Source organism: Balaenoptera physalus, assembly GCF_965194825.1.
Source record: "Balaenoptera physalus genome assembly, chromosome: 3".
Classification (NCBI taxonomy): domain Eukaryota; kingdom Metazoa; phylum Chordata; class Mammalia; order Artiodactyla; family Balaenopteridae; genus Balaenoptera; species Balaenoptera physalus.
In genome coordinates, this window is record NC_138890.1 from 25739793 (window position 1) to 25758022 (window position 18230).

At 49.8% G+C, this 18230-nt stretch overlaps 1 protein-coding gene and 1 long non-coding RNA gene across 2 annotated transcripts in view; both read left to right on the forward strand.

The window, feature by feature from the left end:
* LOC309658258 overlaps positions 1–18230 on the forward strand; it is a 215668-nt gene that overhangs the window by 26146 nt on the left and 171292 nt on the right. The window lies entirely within an intron of this gene.
* On the forward strand, positions 309–6957 carry NKX2-5 (NK2 homeobox 5). Its single transcript, XM_082455296.1, has 2 exons — positions 309–2529; positions 4103–6957. Exons 1-2 carry the CDS (start codon positions 2199–2201, stop codon positions 4741–4743), a joined length of 972 nt encoding a protein of 323 aa, XP_082311422.1. The 5' UTR covers positions 309–2198; the 3' UTR covers positions 4744–6957.

Consider the following 18230-nt stretch of genomic DNA (forward strand, 5'->3'; position numbering starts at 1 on the left):
GTGGCGAGGTAGAGCCGAAGAGAGGCCACTGAGCTGCAGATCCGTCGAGAGAGAACCCGCGTTGGGAGGTTGGGAAGTGGGCGGGTGCGGAGGGTTCCTGGGGCTTGCGAACTCCCCACATTTGAAAAAACGCATCTCTACGCAGACCAAGCTAACAGTCCCAGAACCGGCCGTGGTCCCTGGCTCGAAGACTTAAAGCGAGATTCCGCTGCGGTGGTGGGGGCCTGGTAGCGGCGGCTGGCGCCTGGAAGCCGGGTCGGAGTGCTGCGAGCCTCCGCGACCGCCGCGCGGGGCTCCGCTCTCCTTCGCCCTAGCCCGGAGGTCACAGGTCCCGGGAGTTTGGATTTGATGAGGGGTTGGCAAAGTTCCAACGTTAGGCCTACGCTTGACTCCACTGGCGCCCTTCCCGGTGGCCCTAACCGACGGTTCACCATCAGGCTTGAGCACCGTAAGATTCACGTTCTGGACCTGCTTCGTACATTTCCTGGGCGCCTTGAGTACGCATTCTGGAATCTAAGGCCCTGAGCCCTGTCCTTAGGTTGCCTTTGGCTCTGTGTGCCTTTCTTCTGGTTCAAACGCTTCTTCCTGGTCCCCAACTCGCCCTCCGCAAGGAGCCGAGCCCTACAAGTCTCCGTTCTCAGAAAGTCCGCGCGCTCCACCCGGACTTTCCCGCAGAAGCTAGGGTGGTGGGAAGTCGACGTTTTTCCCCTGACAAGCCTCGCCATCGCTAGAGATAGGATAAGGCGGAGACCATAACCTGGGGTCATTCTGTCTGCCCGGACCCTCCCTGAAATTGTACACAAAATAGAGCGCCTCTCTACAGTTTTCTGGGGGTGATGGGAAGGCCCCCCCCAAGCTTTCATCAGATCTCCCAAGGGACCCAGAGGGATGAGGCGGGCTAGCGCAGGATCTGACCGGGTAGCTTGCTCCCGGGAAACACTTACATGTTTGTCTGACAGAAGACCCCTACTTTACTGACCCTGGGCTAAAAATTAACACCCCGGCTCTCCCCCCATGCGCCTGGCCCAGCCGCCGCCGCGGCGCCCCTCTCGGAGCCGGCCCAGAGAAATCTTGGCCACGTTGGGTTCAGAGGAGCCCCGCCTGCCTGAGACCTAAACCTGAGCTGGGACCTGAGTCCCTTGTGCTGACAAAGGCCTAGGGGCCTTGCTGCTAGGCAGGCAGGGCAGGGGAAAGAGGGAGGCCGGAATGACGGGCCCTCAGAATAGGAGAAAAGGCCACTGGGAGCTAGGATGCCCTAGAAGACAGCTCTCTTCTAGGAAGCTAAGTTTCTCTGCTGGGATTCTGGATTTGTTTCATTATTAAGGGGAGGGTCATCTCTCTGGGAAGAGACTGGCAGTGACTGGTGCCCCCTGGAGTTGTGTTTGTATCACTTGCACTACTGTAGGCGGTGCCCCTCTGTCCTACAACCACCCACCTTGCTTTTCAGCTTGACTCACCCAGGAGCCCCCAGAGCCTGGCCTCCTGGTAAAGGGGGTACTACACAGAATACCAAAATTGTCCAGAATGGCCCCCTCCTGCCATCGCCCCAGAGCAAACCCTTTCCGCAATGCTTCTCTTCTTATTCAGACTCTTCCAAGTCGGACACACCATACCGTTAGTAATAAATAAAGCCTTTCCGACTCCTGGAAATAACTCCGTTCCCCCAGCCCTCACCCAATCCTTCACTTCCCTATTCTGTTTCAGGTGCTGAGGAACATTTCTTCAAATCCCAGATCCACCCAACCCGGCCTAAAGGTCGGATTCGGAGAATAATCGGGTCCTTTCCTGTGCATGCATCCTGGTAGGATTTTCAGGCTAATGTTTTGGACAAATCTCAGGCTGCAGGAGCGAAAGGAGTCTTCCAAACGCGTTGCGGCCCCTTTAAAAAGCTGAGCGGGATTTTTTTTTTTTTTTTTTTTTTTTTTTTTTAGCCGTATGACTATATTAGGTGACCCGAAAGTGCTCATCGCTCCTGTCAACGAGGCCCCCGGCCCAATGGCAGGCTGAGTCCCCCTCCTCCGGCCTGGTCCCGCCTCTCCTGCCCCTTGCGCCCTGCACTACCTGCCGCCCGGCCACATCCCGAGCTGGAAGGCGGGTGCGCGGGCGCGCGGCGGGCACCATGCAGGGAGGCTGCCGGGGGCCGTGGGCAGCGCTGCTCTCTGCCGCCCACCTGGCCCTGTGAAACGCGCGCTGCCACCATGTTCCCCAGCCCCGCGCTCACGCCCACGCCGTTCTCGGTCAAAGACATCCTGAATCTGGAACAGCAGCAGCGCAGCCTGGCCGCCGGCGAGCTCTCCGCGCGCCTGGAGGCCACCCTGGCGCCCGCCTCCTGCATGCTGGCCGCCTTCAAGCCCGAGGCCTACGCGGGGCCGGAGGCCGCAGCGCCCGGCCTCCCCGAGCTGCGCGCCGAGCTGGGCCCCGCGCCCTCGCCCGCCAAGTGCTTGCCTGCCTTCTCAGCCGCCCCCGCCTTCTATCCGCGTGCCTATGGCGACCCTGACCCTGCCAAGGACCCTCGAGCCGATAAGAAAGGTGAGGAAGAAACAAAAGCTCCTTCTCCCCTCTGGGGTTGCTTTCGTCCCCAAACCTCGCGGCCAAGAAACTCTGGCTTGGGTAGAGGAGAGGCGAGTGCCTGGGCGGATGGTCGAGCAAAGGGGGCTCCGATTGTGAGAAGCGAGGTTGTCGCCAGGGCCCACCCCCCACCCCCCGGGGTTTAGAGAAAATGCTGGATCGTGACGATCAGAAACAAGAGACAGGAGAGAAATATATATATACTTTCTTGCGGCCTAACAAAGCCCCAGGCGGCGGCAGCCCTGCTCCTGGATTTGTTATGAAGTTGAAGTTGAGCGATCCGTTTGTGGTAGACAGAACAGAGGGAGAGAGAGAGAGATTCTGTATATCGTTGTTTTTTGTTTTTTTTTTAATCTCTTGAGGGTCTTTTTGAGGATCTGACGAAAACCGTTAAACAGAAATCAAAATGCTGCACGCCAGACATACTTTTGCGCACAATTGGAGCAGGTCCAGGCCCTTCTATAGCCCACCCGTTACCCGGGGTGTCTGGGGCCTTTCCTCCTTTGTGCCCTGAGAGTGGAATGTTTGAGAACAAGGATCTTGAATTTAAAATGGGATACTCCGGACTCTCAAGAATCTGACTTAGCAGCTTTATTTTTCCATAACAATTTTCCCACGCGGCCAGGGCCGAGAGGTTCTCTCCTGGAAAAAGTTAGAAAATGCCGCGCGACGAAAGGCGTGGGGCAATGGAGGAGATGACTGGGGAAGTCGGCCGGATCGCCGCGCGCATCCCGAGGTCCAGGGGGAGGCTTGCCCACCGGTGGAAAGGGAGCGTCGGGGAGACGGTGGCCCAACGCGGGGTCCGCAAGAACCCGGGGAGGCCGGGGGCGCTGGCTGAAGGGCCGCCGAGAGCCCAGAGGGGCTTTCTGTGATCCTACAAAAGTTTGTCTAGTTGCAGAGGGGAGGCCCCGGGAACAGCTGCCCGAGGGCACGGCAGCTTGAATTGGTCGCTACCGATTCGAATTCAGTTGGAATCCAAGGCAGGTTCCAAGGCCGCCTGCCCACCCGCTGCTTTTTGGGCGCTGCACAATCTCCGCAGCAGTTGCACGGAAGCCTTTGATAGATCATCAAACCAACACCTCTTGGCCTTCTGTTTCTTCGGTTCCCGTAATTTTGAGATAGTGTGACCGACCCTGGGGTGAGGCCTAGGTCTCCTTCATTTAACTTCTCAAACCAAAGTAGTCCTAATCCAATTCACCCCAGCGCATCACTTGGCTTTATTTTCTTTGCAACCTGAAGTCGTTAAGTCATTGTCCATCAGAATGTGAACCAACCCGAGGGCAGGGACCTGTCTTGTTTTGTTCTCCTGTGCCTAGAGCCGTGCCTGGCACATAGTAGGCAATCAACAAATGTTGACTGTCGAGCGGAAACCGAGCAGTCGCGGCGCCCAGTGCAGCCGGCAGAGTGAGCCGCAGTCAAGCTGGGGGCTCCAGGCAGGACGGGGTGGCACCCACTGGGGCTCATCACCCGGCGGGAGCTCGGGTGGTCGGGTCGCCGTGACGCAGCGTCTCTCTGCCTCTCTGTTCCCCCTCAGAGCTGTGCGCGCTGCAGAAAGCGGTGGAGCTGGAGAAGCCTGAGGCGGACAGCGCCGAGCGACCCCGGGCGCGACGGCGGAGGAAGCCGCGCGTGCTCTTCTCGCAGGCGCAGGTCTACGAGCTGGAGCGGCGCTTCAAGCAGCAGAGGTACCTGTCGGCTCCGGAGCGCGACCAGCTGGCCAGCGTGCTGAAGCTGACGTCTACGCAGGTCAAGATCTGGTTCCAGAACCGGCGCTACAAGTGCAAGCGGCAACGGCAGGACCAGACTCTGGAGCTGGTGGGGCTGCCCCCGCCACCGCCGCCGCCAGCGCGCAGGATCGCGGTGCCAGTGTTGGTGCGCGATGGCAAGCCTTGCCTCGGGGACTCGGCGCCCTACGCGCCAGCCTACGGCGTGGGCCTCAACGCCTACGGCTATAACGCCTACCCCGCCTACCCGGGTTACGGTGGCGCGGCCTGCAGCCCTGGCTACAGCTGCACCGCTGCTTACCCCGCCGGGCCGCCCCCGGCGCAGTCGGCTACGGCGGCCGCCAACAACAACTTCGTGAACTTCGGCGTCGGGGACTTGAACGCCGTGCAGAGCCCCGGGATTCCGCAGGGCAACTCAGGAGTGTCCACGCTGCACGGTATCCGAGCCTGGTAGGGAAGGGACCGGTCTGGGAAGCCCCCGACCGATCCCACCTCTAAAGAGGGGCACTGACTCTCGAGGAGAGGGAGGGCTCCCGACACGATCCTGCGTCCCTCGGATGTCACATTCACTCCCAGGGAGGCCTCGGAGCTTCACCCGCCCCGTGCGCCTTTGTCCCCACGCGAGGGAGAGTTTGTGGTCGGGTTTACGGAGCTTGCGGTGAGTGATCCCGCAGCCTGGTGCCTTAGCCAGCCGTTGCCCCGGGAGTGCCCTCCGAGAGCCCACGGGCATCCCCAGTCTGCCGAACACCGGCCAGTTGGGACTGGGAGCCCGGGCGCGGCAGGCCTAATATCCGGCTGCCTTTCCTCGAACCTGGGCCGGGCGCCCGGGCCCTTGCTGCCTTGCCGCTGCCCCCACCCCCCGTATTTATGTTTTTACCCGTTTCTGTAAGAAATGAGAATCTCCTTCCCATTAAAGAGAGTGCGCTGATCCTCCTGTGTGCTTCATTCAGCTTGCGGCGCTTCAGAAACTGAATTTTGGAGGGCAGAGGCAGCCGGCCTTGAGTTGTAGGGACGGGTATTCACTGAGCAAATTGATAATAATGATAAAGACTAACCTGTGCTGGGTCCCCATGTTAGGTGCTTTCTGGGATTGCTCATGTAACCTTCAATAATCCGACAAAGGGAGGTCCTATTTTAAAGTTTAGCAGACTGAGGCCTGGAGAGGTTTAACGACTTGCCTGTGAGCAAATAGCCAGTACTGGTAGAAATGAGGTTTGCTTCTGGGTCTCACTTCAGAGACTGAGGACACTGGCCCAGAGGTCCCAACCTCACCTCCTTAACCCTACTATGTACCAGGCACTGTTCCAGGTACTGGGCATTAAATGGAGGGCAAAGGCACCTAGGCCCTATGAGATTGGAAGGCACCAGAACTCATCCTGCTTAGAAGAATGCTGCAGCCCATTTTATAGATGGAAAAGCCCAGAACCAAAACCCTTGTCAAGCTCCTCAGAACTCCCCAGCCCAGCTATACTCAGATACTCCAAATGGAAGTGCCACTGGGGTCCCGTGGCCCGGTGTCACCAGCTGCTTGGCTGGGCAGAGTGCAGAGCCTGGACCGCAAAGAGGCGTCTGGCGGACCGTGCTCACCTCCTTCTGTGGCTAGGCCCCATGAATTCACATAGTCAGGGAACCCTTCTCCCCCATTTGACCGCCTCTCAGCAGTTAACGAATTTTGCACTAGTTCTCACCAACGAATGCTGTTGTACAGATTTTACAGATGGGAAAATTGAGGCTCAGGGAAATCCAGCTAAAAACCTGCTCACTGTGGGAGTTTCTTGCTGCCTTCCCCTGTTTTTTCATCAGTAAAATAAAAATAACAAAAATACTCAGGTCCCGCCAGTCCTCAGGGGCTCGGACCTGACTTCCAAGCTCCTCTACCTCCGGCTCATCTACCGCCAGCCTCCAAAGTCAAGAGGAGCTAATTCAATTCTTTAAAAGGGAGGAAAAAGGGAGGGAGTCAGGGGCTTTGCGTTCCTGTGGAATGTGGGTATTTCTGAATTTTGCCTGAAAAGTACAGGCCTGGCTGCCTGGCCCCAGAGCTCTTGCTGGAAGACAAAACATTGCTCCCGGCATAGCCTAATCCAGTGCGCCTCTTAGGCTGGGGAAGAGTCCCCAAGCCGGGCCTGGGGCCATCCTTCTGTCGAGCTAGGGACCAAGCGGCTCTGCCAGTGCCTGTACCGTCCTCTATCCCTCAGGCTCTCCCCACTGCCTTTGGGGATAGGGGAAGATGCCAGGAGATTCTAAGTGCTAAGAGCTGAGCTGGACACAGCTTGCGATTCAGGGATGCTGGGGTGTATGCAATCGACCATTGCAGGGTTATGGGCTGTGCTCTGTAAGGAGGTGGGAAAGGCTGCCTCAGAGCTTGGCTCGGGGCCCTCGGACTTGAATCTCTCTGCTGTAAAGTCCAAGCCGAGGACTGCGGGGAGGGGAAGTGTTCAGCTCAGCACTTGCACGCCGCCTCCTGAGCCTACGACCCTACTTCGAGCTTTCAGCGCTCTCTGCGCCTCTCCGAGATGCACACCGCGGTCCCATCTCCTGGAAGGGCACCCGGAGGCTGTGCCAGACCACCAGACCAGCTCTTAATTCAGACAGCCCTTTCCTACCAGGCAGCCCCAGCAGGCGGCCTAACTCACACAACCAGGGAATCCTTCGACCTAGAGTTCACCCACATTCTCACCCTTAATTAGTGTCCAGCCCCCCCACCCACCCCCGGGGTCCTGCATGTCCGTGGGCCTTTTTCATCTTACACTCGTCTACAGTAACATTAGAGAGAAAAAAAATTTTTTCACAACGTTATACTGCTACGGTTTTTCTATGATGCCTCCCTCTCCCTCTTTGTCATCCTTCAGGGACCAGCTGAGTGACCCCAAGGTCTCTCACAAACGGATAACAATGGCTGGCTGGCTTTGGGCTCACCGAAAGCCAGGACTCCGGGATAAATGCTTACCGGGGTTCTCTAATCTAATCCATCTTTATTTGCAAGCCAGGAAGCTGAGGACCAAAGGTTAAGGTAATGGTCAAGGTCATACATTCCCTAAGCGCGGAACTGGGAAACCCACCGGGCAGAGGCTGAAGGGCGGGGATGGGGGTGGGCGTGTTTAAGAACCGAGAGCCCGTTCACGTCCCTCTTCAAGATGCAGCGGGACGCTGCTCCCCGCCCCGAGCGAGCCTACGCTCTCACCAGTGAGGTGAGGATCTCAGGCTCGGTACCCAGGCTTATTATGGAGTAAACTGTAGTGCGCAGAGCCCTGGAAAGCGGCACACGGCTCTCGCCAGCCGAGGGTGTTGGGTCCGGGAGCCAGGGGGACGAGGGTCTAAGGGTCATTACTACCTTAAACTAATGACGCCCGCCTTCCCATAGCGATCCCTTCGCAAATCAAATCGGCAGTATTTGTTTTGTTTTTCAAGTATTCCATAAACGAAGCGTGCAGAGTGAGAAAATTCAACCAGGACAGAAAAGTGAGAAATGCTGGGGGCCTCCGAGGTGGCAAAGCCCGCGGAGATTAGTGCGGTGCAGGCAGACTCCGCATGCCCGGAGTGCCAGGGGCGCACCTAGGGAAATAGTTATACTTAATAATTTTTTAAAAAAATCAGCCACCCGCCGCGGTTAAAAATTAATGAGATGATAAACCGTGACATTAAAAAGAAAGAAGCTGGCTCCGCAGGCTGGGGTGGAGTGGTTCCCTCAAGCGCAGCGCCGCCCTGCACAAGCCGGCGGACAAGAGCCCCGGCTGACGGTCCCCAGAACAGAGGCTGGGCCACCACGCCTCTCCCCTTTCCGCCGAGCTCTTGCCCAGAAGTCCTCTCGCTTCCTAGCGTTATTCCCAGCGAACAGACACAGGTTTGGCCCATTTTATTTTGTATAGATTCCCCATTAAATCGGTGTCATGCGGCGTATTTCAATACCTGTATTTAAACGAACGCGCAGAACACGCGGGGTTCCCTGGAACTTTACGACTTGACAGCGGCCGGGAACCCTGGCTGCTCCTTGGCAGGCACGCCCTTCATGGGCCTGCCCCTCGCTTCCTCTGGGAGCTATTCCCGGCTCAGGCCGCGCGCGCTCCACTGCGGGAGCCAACAGCCCGGCAGCTCCGGGTCTTGCTGACCTCCCCGCTAGACTGGGCTCATGGAAAAAGGGACCAGTGGCTTAGATTTCATTTATAGCTCATGAAGCTTACTGCGGTACGAGCACTGTCCTAGCTCTTTACAATAAACCCGGGACTTCCCTGGTGGCGCAGTGGTTAAGAGTCTGCCTGTCAATGCAGGGGACGCGGGTTGGATCCCTGGTCCAGAAGATCCCGCATGCTGCAGAGCAAGTAAGCCCCTGGGCCACAACTACTGAAGCCTGCGCGCCTAGAGCCCCTGCTCCGCAACAAGAGAAGCCACCGCAATGAGAAGCCCGCGCACCGCAACGAAGAGTAGCCCCCGCTCGTCGCAACTAGAGCAAGCCCGCGAGCAGCAACGAAGACCCAAAAAGTACAATAAACCCATCTAATCCTATTTTACACCTCTGAGTTCTGCTGAGGAAATAGATGAAGAATGAATCTTAGGCCCAAAGAGGAAGAGTAACTTGCCCAAGGTCGCACAGCTGATTAATGCCAGAGCTTGGTTTCAAACCCAGGCAGTCTGATTCCAGAGCCAAGAGCAAGGTAACATCTCATCCCCAGTTCAAAGAGGAGGCACAAAAATGTCTGTCAGCAATCCCACTCCCGGGCGTATACCTGAGAAAACCATAATTCAAAAAGAGACAGGTACCCCAATGTTCATTGCAGCTCTATTTACAATAGCCAGGACAGGGAAGCACCCTAAGTGTCCATCGACAGATGAATGGATAAAGAAGATGTGGCACATATATACAATGGAATATTACTCAGCCATAAAAAGAAACGAAATTGAGTTATTTGTAGTGAGGTGGATGGACCTAGAGTCTGTCATACAGAGTGAAGTAAGTCAGAAAGAGAAAAACGAATACTGTATGCTAACACATATATATGGAATCTATAAATAAATAAATAAATAGAAAATGGTTCTGAAGAACCTAGGGGCAGGACAGGAATAAAGACGCAGACGCAGATGTAGAGAATGGACTTGAGGACACGGGGAGGGGGAAGGGTAAGCTGGGACGAAGTGAGAGAGTGGCATGGACTTATATACACTACCAAATGTAAAACAGATAGCTAGTGGGAAGCAGCCGCATAGCAAGGGAGATCAGCTCTGTGCTTTGTGACCACCTAGAGGGGTGGGATAGGGAGGGTGGGAGGGAGACGCAAGAGGGAGGGGATATGGGGATATATGTATACATATAGCTGATTCACTTTGTTATACAGCAGAACCTAATACAATATTGTAAAGCAATTATACTCCAATAAAGATGTTAAAAAATGTCTATCAATTGATTAAAGGGTACAGTAATAATATTAGCTAACAGTTCTTCAAAGATTTCTAGGTGCCAGGCATATCAAGCATATGAGGTAAGCACGATTACTTCTCACTGAGGGCAGAAGAGGAGACTGAGGCACACAGAAGTGGCCCACCCCAGATCTCACAGTGGGGAAGCAGGGCAGCTGGGATTCCAGGGGGCCCATCTGTCCTCCTTGCACCACTCTGCTGCTTCTCAGGAGAGCTTACTGCAGAGGCGGGTAGGAAGTAAGCAGGCCTGGTAGGCTGGTCACCCGGAGCCACCACGTGCTCCCCACCCTGCTCCAACCCACAGCTGCCAAAGATAACAGTGGGGATTATTGCCTAATATCTGTTCTTGCTTCCTTTGTGCCAGGCACAAGGCTAAGTGCTGAACCTGCAAATCTCATTCTGTCATTTCCCAAGGAGGAAATTGAAACCCAAAGGAGTTAAGGACATTGACTACCAGAGGTCACTCTGGTAGTGTGGCCCAGGGAATCCTAGACGGGAGTCTAGATGGCTCTGCTAGAGCCCTGGCTCTGCTAGAGCCCTGGCTCTTTGAACCACTCTCAGCAGTTCCCAAACTTGCCTGAAGACATAAACTGCTGGAGGCTGGGACAAACCCAACCAACCCCCTGCCTGCCCCAGCTCCCTTGAATTGGCCTCCCTGGGGACGTTGCCTGCAAAACCGCGTTTGTAAACAGGTGATCCTCATCATCTGGCAAGTTGGAGAACTGCATCTTTCCCAGAGGCCCCAGATCCTTCAGGCTCCTCTCCTGATGGCCTGGGAGAAACTGGAGTCAGATTTCCCCTCTCCAGGCCCTGCTTGTCCATCTCAGGGTCTCTGTGTGTTTGCTGGGATCCAGTGGCTACAGCACAAACCCAGCAGCCTGGGGACCCTGGGAGGGGGGAGGGGGGCAGAGGGAGGGAAAGAGGAGTGGGGGGAGGTTAGGAGAGGTACTCTGGGACACACTTGTCTTGACCCAGACCACAAAACCACCCCTGTGGCTTATGCAGCCCAGTACCTGCCAGCACTGCATAGGAGAGAAGATGAATTTGGGGGGACTCTTCAGAGACAGTCTGTCTGTTCTGCCCAGATCCTAAGCTCCCCCGTGAAGCCCCACAGGAAGGTGAGTAAGGGCGAACCAGCCTCCATAGGGGTTTACAGGGTGCCAAGCTTTCATCTGGCCCTCTGTCTACAGGAGGCTTAAAAGGTTTTTGTTATTTACCCTGTTCCACACTTAAGAAGCAGCCAAGCTGAATTCTAAAACCAAACCCTCTTCTTTCCAGCACACCCCAACTAACCCTACCCCACCCAAACTCCAGCCTACAGAAATCTCAATTGCTGCTCTGGCTCACATTAACTCTGCCACTCACCCCAAAGAAGTTTCCTTTGTCCTCAGCTTCTTAGGGGAGGTTTGCCACACAAGCCTGGCACATTCCTGCCTCAGGGTCTTTGCACTGGCTGTTCCCTTTTCTTGGAATGACCTCCCCAGATATCTGCCTAGCTGATGCTTCATCTGTTTCAAGTCTTTACTCAAATGTCACCTTATCATGAGGCTCCTATTTAAAATTGCACCCCCTGTGGAGAAAAGGGAACCCTCCTACACCGTTGGTGGGAATGGAAATTGGTGCAGCCACTATGGAGAACAGTATGGAGGTTCCTCAAAAAACTAAAGTTGCCATGTGATGCTACAATCCCACTCCTGGGCATATATCCAGAAAAGACAAAAACTCTAAAAGTCGAAAAGATACACGCACCCCAATGTTTGTAGCAGCACTATCTACAATAGCCAAGACTTGGAAGCAACCTAAATGCATATATATATAATAGAATATTATTCAGCCATAAAAGAGAATGAAATAATGCCATTTGCAGCAACAAGGATGGGCCTAGAGAATATCATACGAAGTGAAGTAAGTCAGACAGAAAGACAAATACCGTATGATATCACTTATATGTGGAATCTAAAAAAATGATACAAATAAACTTATTTACAAAACAGAAATATTCTCAAAGACACAGAAAACAAACTTATGGTCACCAAAAGGGATAGCTGGGGGGCAGGAAGGGAGAAATAAATTAGGAATTTGGGATTAACATATGCACACTACTATATATAAAATAGATAAACAACAAGGACCTACTGTATAGCACAGGGAACTATATTCAAGATCTTGTAATAAAGTATAGTGGAAATGAGCAAGGGGCAGAGCCAGGACTGAACTCAGGACCCAGACAGGCTGGTCCACAGCCCATTCTTTAATTCACTGGACTCTACTACTTCTGTTTGATTCCTCACTACCTGACACACAGTAGGTGCCCAATAAATACGTGGCAAACGAATGCCTGTTATCTAGAGGTGCATCCCAGGGCTGAGAATGTATGTGCCCTTATTAAAAGAGTAGGAATGCTGGACAGAACACAGCTGCATTGGTTAAAAGAAAACACACAGATGAAAAGCAAAAGATGACAATGCCAAACTATTTGGAGGCATCTATGGCCCAAATGCCCTGTGCCACCTTGTCTCCATTAAGTGTAAAGCTCACAAATGTCAAATCACTATGTAGTATACCTGAAACTAACATAATATTGTAAGTCAACTATATTTTAATTTTTTAAAAAGGTGTAATCCTGAGATAAACCATAATGGAAAAGAATATAAAAAAGAATACGTATATGTATATATATGTATAGGTATATACATATACATACACATATAACTGAATCATTTTGCTGTACAGCAGAAACTAACACAACATTGTAAATCAACTATACTTCAATGAAAAAAATTTTTTTTATATTTTTTTATATTTTTATAAATGTTTCAGACATTACATGAAATTTCTAAAAATCTTATATGTTCTGGTATAATGTTATAAGTAATAATCCTAGTTATTACTTTAAAATGTATATCTCAGAAATAACTAATAAAAAAAAAAAAGTAAAAAAAAAAAAAAAATTTTTTTAAGTGTAAAGCTCAAGGAGTTTCATCTTGTTAGAACTGAAACCAAGCCACTCCTTAAAAGTGTTTACAGACAGGGAGAGAGCCACCCAGCCTCACTGGAGAATGATGGCTTTCAAACCAGACAGCGTTTTCCCTCAAGGAAATGCACTCTTTGGTCCTGCAGGAATCATATTCAAAGCCAGAGAACCTGGTTTAAGCACTGCCTTTAGAAGAGGCTAATCATGCCCCTGACTCCCGCCAACCAGATGGCTGGGCCATCTTCCCCTGGTGGAATAAGGGGCCTGCTGTCCAAGATGGGGGCTGACGCGAAGATGCCGGAATTCATCCTCTCTGCTCTTTCATCCGCAGCCTCTGGGGCCTGTGGTCCGGAGTCAAGTGTAGGGTGAGCCGCAGAGGCTGCAGCAGGTGAGGCCTCGCCAGCAATTAACTCCCATGCCCAGACACTTACTCCTTTTTACGTTCTTAATCTTTTTACCAGAAACACTCCGGATTTTGTTCTGAGCTGTTCTGGGAGCATCACCCTCTTCAGAGGGCACTGGGAAGTCAGGTGTTTTCAACACCAAGATCCTCTTGGAGAATGGCCCCCACTCTGAATTAACAAGTTCCAGAAACACCACCACTAGACAGAATGGGCGGCGTTAACAGAGGACTCCTAAACAACAGGTTAAGAGAGAATTGTTGCAACAAGAGAAAAAAATAGGTAAATTGGACTTCATCCAAATTAAAAACATTTGTGCATCAAAGGGCACCATCAAGGACTTCCCTGGTGGCGCAGTGGTTGAGAGTCTGCCTGCTAATGCAGGGGACACGGGTTCGAGCCCTGGTCTGGGAAGATCCCACATGCCGCGGAGCAACTGGGCCCGTGAGCCACAACTGCTGAGCCTGCGCATCTGGAGCCTGTGCTCTGCAACGAGAGAGGCCGCGATAGTGAGAGGCCCGCGCACCGCGATGAAGAGTGGCCTCCGCACCAGGATGAGGAGTGGCCCCCGCTTGCCGCAACTAGAGAAAGCCCTCGCACGAAACGAAGACCCAACACAGCTAAAAGTAAATAAATAAATAAATAAATAAATAAATAAATAAATAAATAGAGTAGCTATTAATTTAAAAAAAAAATGAATCATAGAATAACCATATGATCAGCAATTCCACATCTGGATATACATCCAAAAGAAGAGAAAGTAGGAACTCAAATAGATATCTGTGCAATGTTCATAGCAGTGTTATTCACATTAGCCGAAAGGTAGAAACAACCCAAATGTCCATTGATAGATGGATGAATAAATGAAATGTGGAATATACACACAATGAAATATTATTCAGCCTTAAAAAGGAAGGAAATTCTGACATATACTAGAACATGAATGAACTTTGAAGACTTCATGCTAAGTCAAATAAGCCAATCACAAAAGGACAAATATTGTCTGATTCCACTCATATGAGGCACCCTAGAGCAGTCAAATTAATGGAGACAGAAAGTAGAATGATGGTTTCCAGCGACTGGGGGTAGTAGTCATTGGGGAGTTGGTATTTGATGGATACAGAGTTTTAGTTGGAGAAGATGAAAAAGTTCTGGAGAAAGATGGTGTTGATGGTAGCATAACAATATGGATGTACTTAATGTCTCTGAACTGTCCACTTTAAAAATGGTTAAAATGGTAAAGTTTATGTTATGTATATCTTACCACAATAAAACAAAAAGAAAGAATTGTCCTCCCAACAAATGAACTACAGGATCACCCTTGACATTGTCCTCCTCCTCAGCCCCAGCGGTGAACACATTAAGGGTTACAAAGTTCTGTGTTTACATCCTTGATGTCTGTAGTAGAGTGATTGTAAAATAGCCCTAATTATCCACCTCTCCCCACATCCATGTCCCTTACAATGTGACTTTGCTGCTCCTCCCGTCAAGCAGTAGAGTCTATTTCTTTATCCCTAGAATCTGGGCTGGCTTTGCGGCTTGTTTAGAATCTCGTGGAATTGGCAGTGTGCCAGTTTTGACCTTGTCCTCAGGAGATCTGCTTGCTCTGTCGGAATCCTGTCTCTGTCATTAGAGAGAGCCAGAGGTAGCCCGCTGGAGGATGAGTGACTCTGTGAAGAGAGCCCAGTTATCCAGCTGAGGCCATCCCAAACCATCCCACAGCCAGCGGGGCCCCAAACACATGAGCGAGGCTAACCAAGATTGGCAGAGCTCGTCTAGATGACATGTAGCTGGCTGCATATGCATGAGTAGGCCCTACCCACACCAGAAAAACTGCCCAGTTGACCAGTAAATTCAAGAGCAATAATACATGTTTATTGTTCACAGCCATTCATGGGGTTGGGGAGGGATAGTTGTTATGCAGCAACAGCTAACTGATACATACAGTAAAGAGACCTCAGAGATATTGTGGGTTTAGTTCTAGACTATTGCAATAAAATGAATATGGCAATGAAGGGAGTCATTGGAGTGTTTTGGTTTCCCCATGCATAAAAAAAAAAAAAAGGTTCTGAAGAACCTAGGGGCAGGAGAGGAATAAAGATGCAGACATAGAGAATGTACTTGAGGACATGGGAGGGGGAAGGGTAAGCTGGGACGAAGTGAGAGAGTGGCATGGACATATATACACTACCAAATGTAAAATAGATAGCTAGCGGGAAGCAGCTGCATAGCACAGGGAGGTCAGCTCGGTGCTTTGTGACCACCTAGAGGGGTGGAATAGGGAGGGTGGGAGGGAGACGCAAGAGAGAGGAGATATGGGGATATTTGTATATGTATAGCTGATTCACTTTGTTATAAAGCAGAAACTAACACACCATTGTAAAGCAATTATACTCCAATAAAGATGTTTTAAAAAAAGTTACATTTACTCTATATTGTAGTCTATTAAGTGTGCAATAGCATTATGTCTAAAAAAACTACATACCTTAATTCAAAAATACTTTATTGCTAGAAAATGCTAACCATCCTCTGACGATGCGGGGTTGCCACAAATGTTCAATTTGTGAAAAAACACAATATCAGCAAAGCACAATAAAGCACATGCAATAAAAAAAGGAGTGCCTGTACATTTTTCATCCATTCCCTCTGTCTTTGTTGCTGCCAATAACCTCCTTTGAACTTTGATTAACTTATGTATTTTTTGTTATTAATTTCTGCTTCTTAGGTGCTTTAAGTTTTTTTTTCTTCTCCTTGAATTGGAAGCATGTAATATTAATTTTTAGCATGATAATTGTATGACTCAAATCCTCTATATTTTTTGTCTACTTTGTTAGACAACCCCCAAAAAATTTTTGTTAAAGTCTTTCACGAAAATTGTGATTTTTTGCCAAATTCTTGTATTTTTGAGAGTTCTTGTGTTGTATATTTAATGGCTTGTTCTTTGGCATACAAAGATTCATAAATGTTACATACTCATATATCTTCACTTCCTATGTGCCACACAATATTCTAATATATTGTTTAATTAATGTCCCAATTTACAAATTAAGGTGCACAGAGAGGTTAAGTAACTGACCATGGTCACACAGGAGAGAAGTAGCAAAGCTGGAATTTGAACCCAAGCAGTTCTGGCTCCAGAGCCTACCACTTAACAACTACACTCTACTGCTCCTCATTGTGATGGGTAGAATTTTTCAACATGAATGACTTTGTACCATTTACTCCTCGTTGCCTGAATCTACTTTGTCTGATATTGATGTTGGTTTTCCTTGCATTTCCCTCAGGTTTTAGCCTCGTTCCTCAGAAAGCAGAGCTGAGGTCAAAGTTTACTACTTTGCAATGCAATAGGAGACCAGCTGGAGTGGGGCAAAGGAGGTGAGGTCAAGAAGGAGGGTGAGGTCATGGGAAGGTGGTTTCCAATCTGGTCACCATCTGGTACCCAGCACAGTTGATCAATGGACTTCGTGGGATTGTCTTCCAGAGGTTGTAAGCACAACTGCATCTCCAGACACCACATGGGGAAGAAGGGAAGAGAATGATTTGCCAGCTCTGGTCTCTCATTGGTGGAGGGTTTGCTCCATAGAGTATCAGCTCCCTGCTTTTCCAGCTTTGCCTGCATGGGGACCAAGTGGTCCTCTAGCATCTCACACCTCAGCAGCAACAGGGAAATCCCAGGACTGGAGGTGAGAGGCGCACAGCGTGGGCATGAGGCTGCACTGCTGGGCTGTGCCCACAGGAATTTGGGTGGAGCTCACAGAGGTGTGACTGGGGTGACCTGAAGACAGGTGAGGCATATGAGAAGTCTGATACACCTTGTCAGCCATCTCTATTTTCAACTTTCCACGTCATTTGATTTTAGATCTGTCCTACTGTTTATTATTTATAAGGGGCTGATCTAAAATAAATAGAATGACCCAAATGTTTTTTAACCTAATCTGAATCTCTGTTTTTCTTTAGAGAATCTAACTTATTTAAATTGTTTTCCTGTCTTTTAATATTCTGATCAGTCTCTCTGGTGATCTGGAAGTTACACATTATATCCACACTTTGCTAAGTAGGTACATTATATCAAATTCACAAACATGACACACGAACTTATTTTTCTCTATTAATGCCCAGAATGAAACAGATTTGTTGATTCTAATCTATGAAGGGTAAGAAATTGAGTGTACTCTTATTTAGTCCTTTCTTCTCATTATTCAAGAATTACATTTGACATTTGCATTTAACATCAAGATTACATTATCAACAAGTATTTAGATTTAATTTCAATTTTACTGCTGACTGCCATTTGCTTTACACCATATTTTCCTAGTTTTTGTGTCCTCTATTTTATATACTCATTAAATGACAGAATTAAAAATGGAATATCTCGTGTAATTTTGTTTCAGGAAGAGTATGTAGATGGTATACTTAACTTGGTTTTTAATTATAAAAGCTCTGCCAGCTTGTGAAACGTCAAACAGAATATCAATATACAACTCAGACAAAGAGGATACTTTCTGAGTTCCTGCATGTCTGAAAGTGACTTTATGTTGCCCTTGAATTTGAAAAATTGCTTGATTGAATATGGGATTCTTGGGCTATAATATTTTCCTTTCAATGCTCTGTAAACATTGCTATTTTCTAAGGAAGCAGTCTGACACCGACCCTAGCTTTCCCCCCTTTCTGAGAACCAAATTTTTTCAGTGGCTAATGGGCAGGATCCTTTAAATTTAAAAACTTCACCAGGGTATATTCAGACACTGATTGATTTGCCCTCATTTTTTTTTTTCATAGTTTTTGACCTTTGATAAGTGAAGTATTTTTCAGGTGAGAATTAGCGTTCTGTTACCTCTTTGATTCCTGCTTCTGTTCCAACTTTTCTTTTATGCTTTTGCTTCTCCTTCCACTGCACATAAACTGGTGGATGATGGGTCTCTGGGGGTCTTCACCATGTTTCCTGTGCTCTCTCCCATTCATGTCCTTCCTTCAATCTTTTCCTCTGAGTTTTGGGAGCACTTCTCTTTAATCCCCCAATTCAATATTTTGTAGGACCCAAATTCCTGTCACTTCCTCTGTGACATTTTAAATTTCTGATCATCATAATTTTCACCCCCAGGAATATTTTCCTGATTCTCAGATTCCTTTTCATGACTGCTTAGCTTTGCTTTCCAG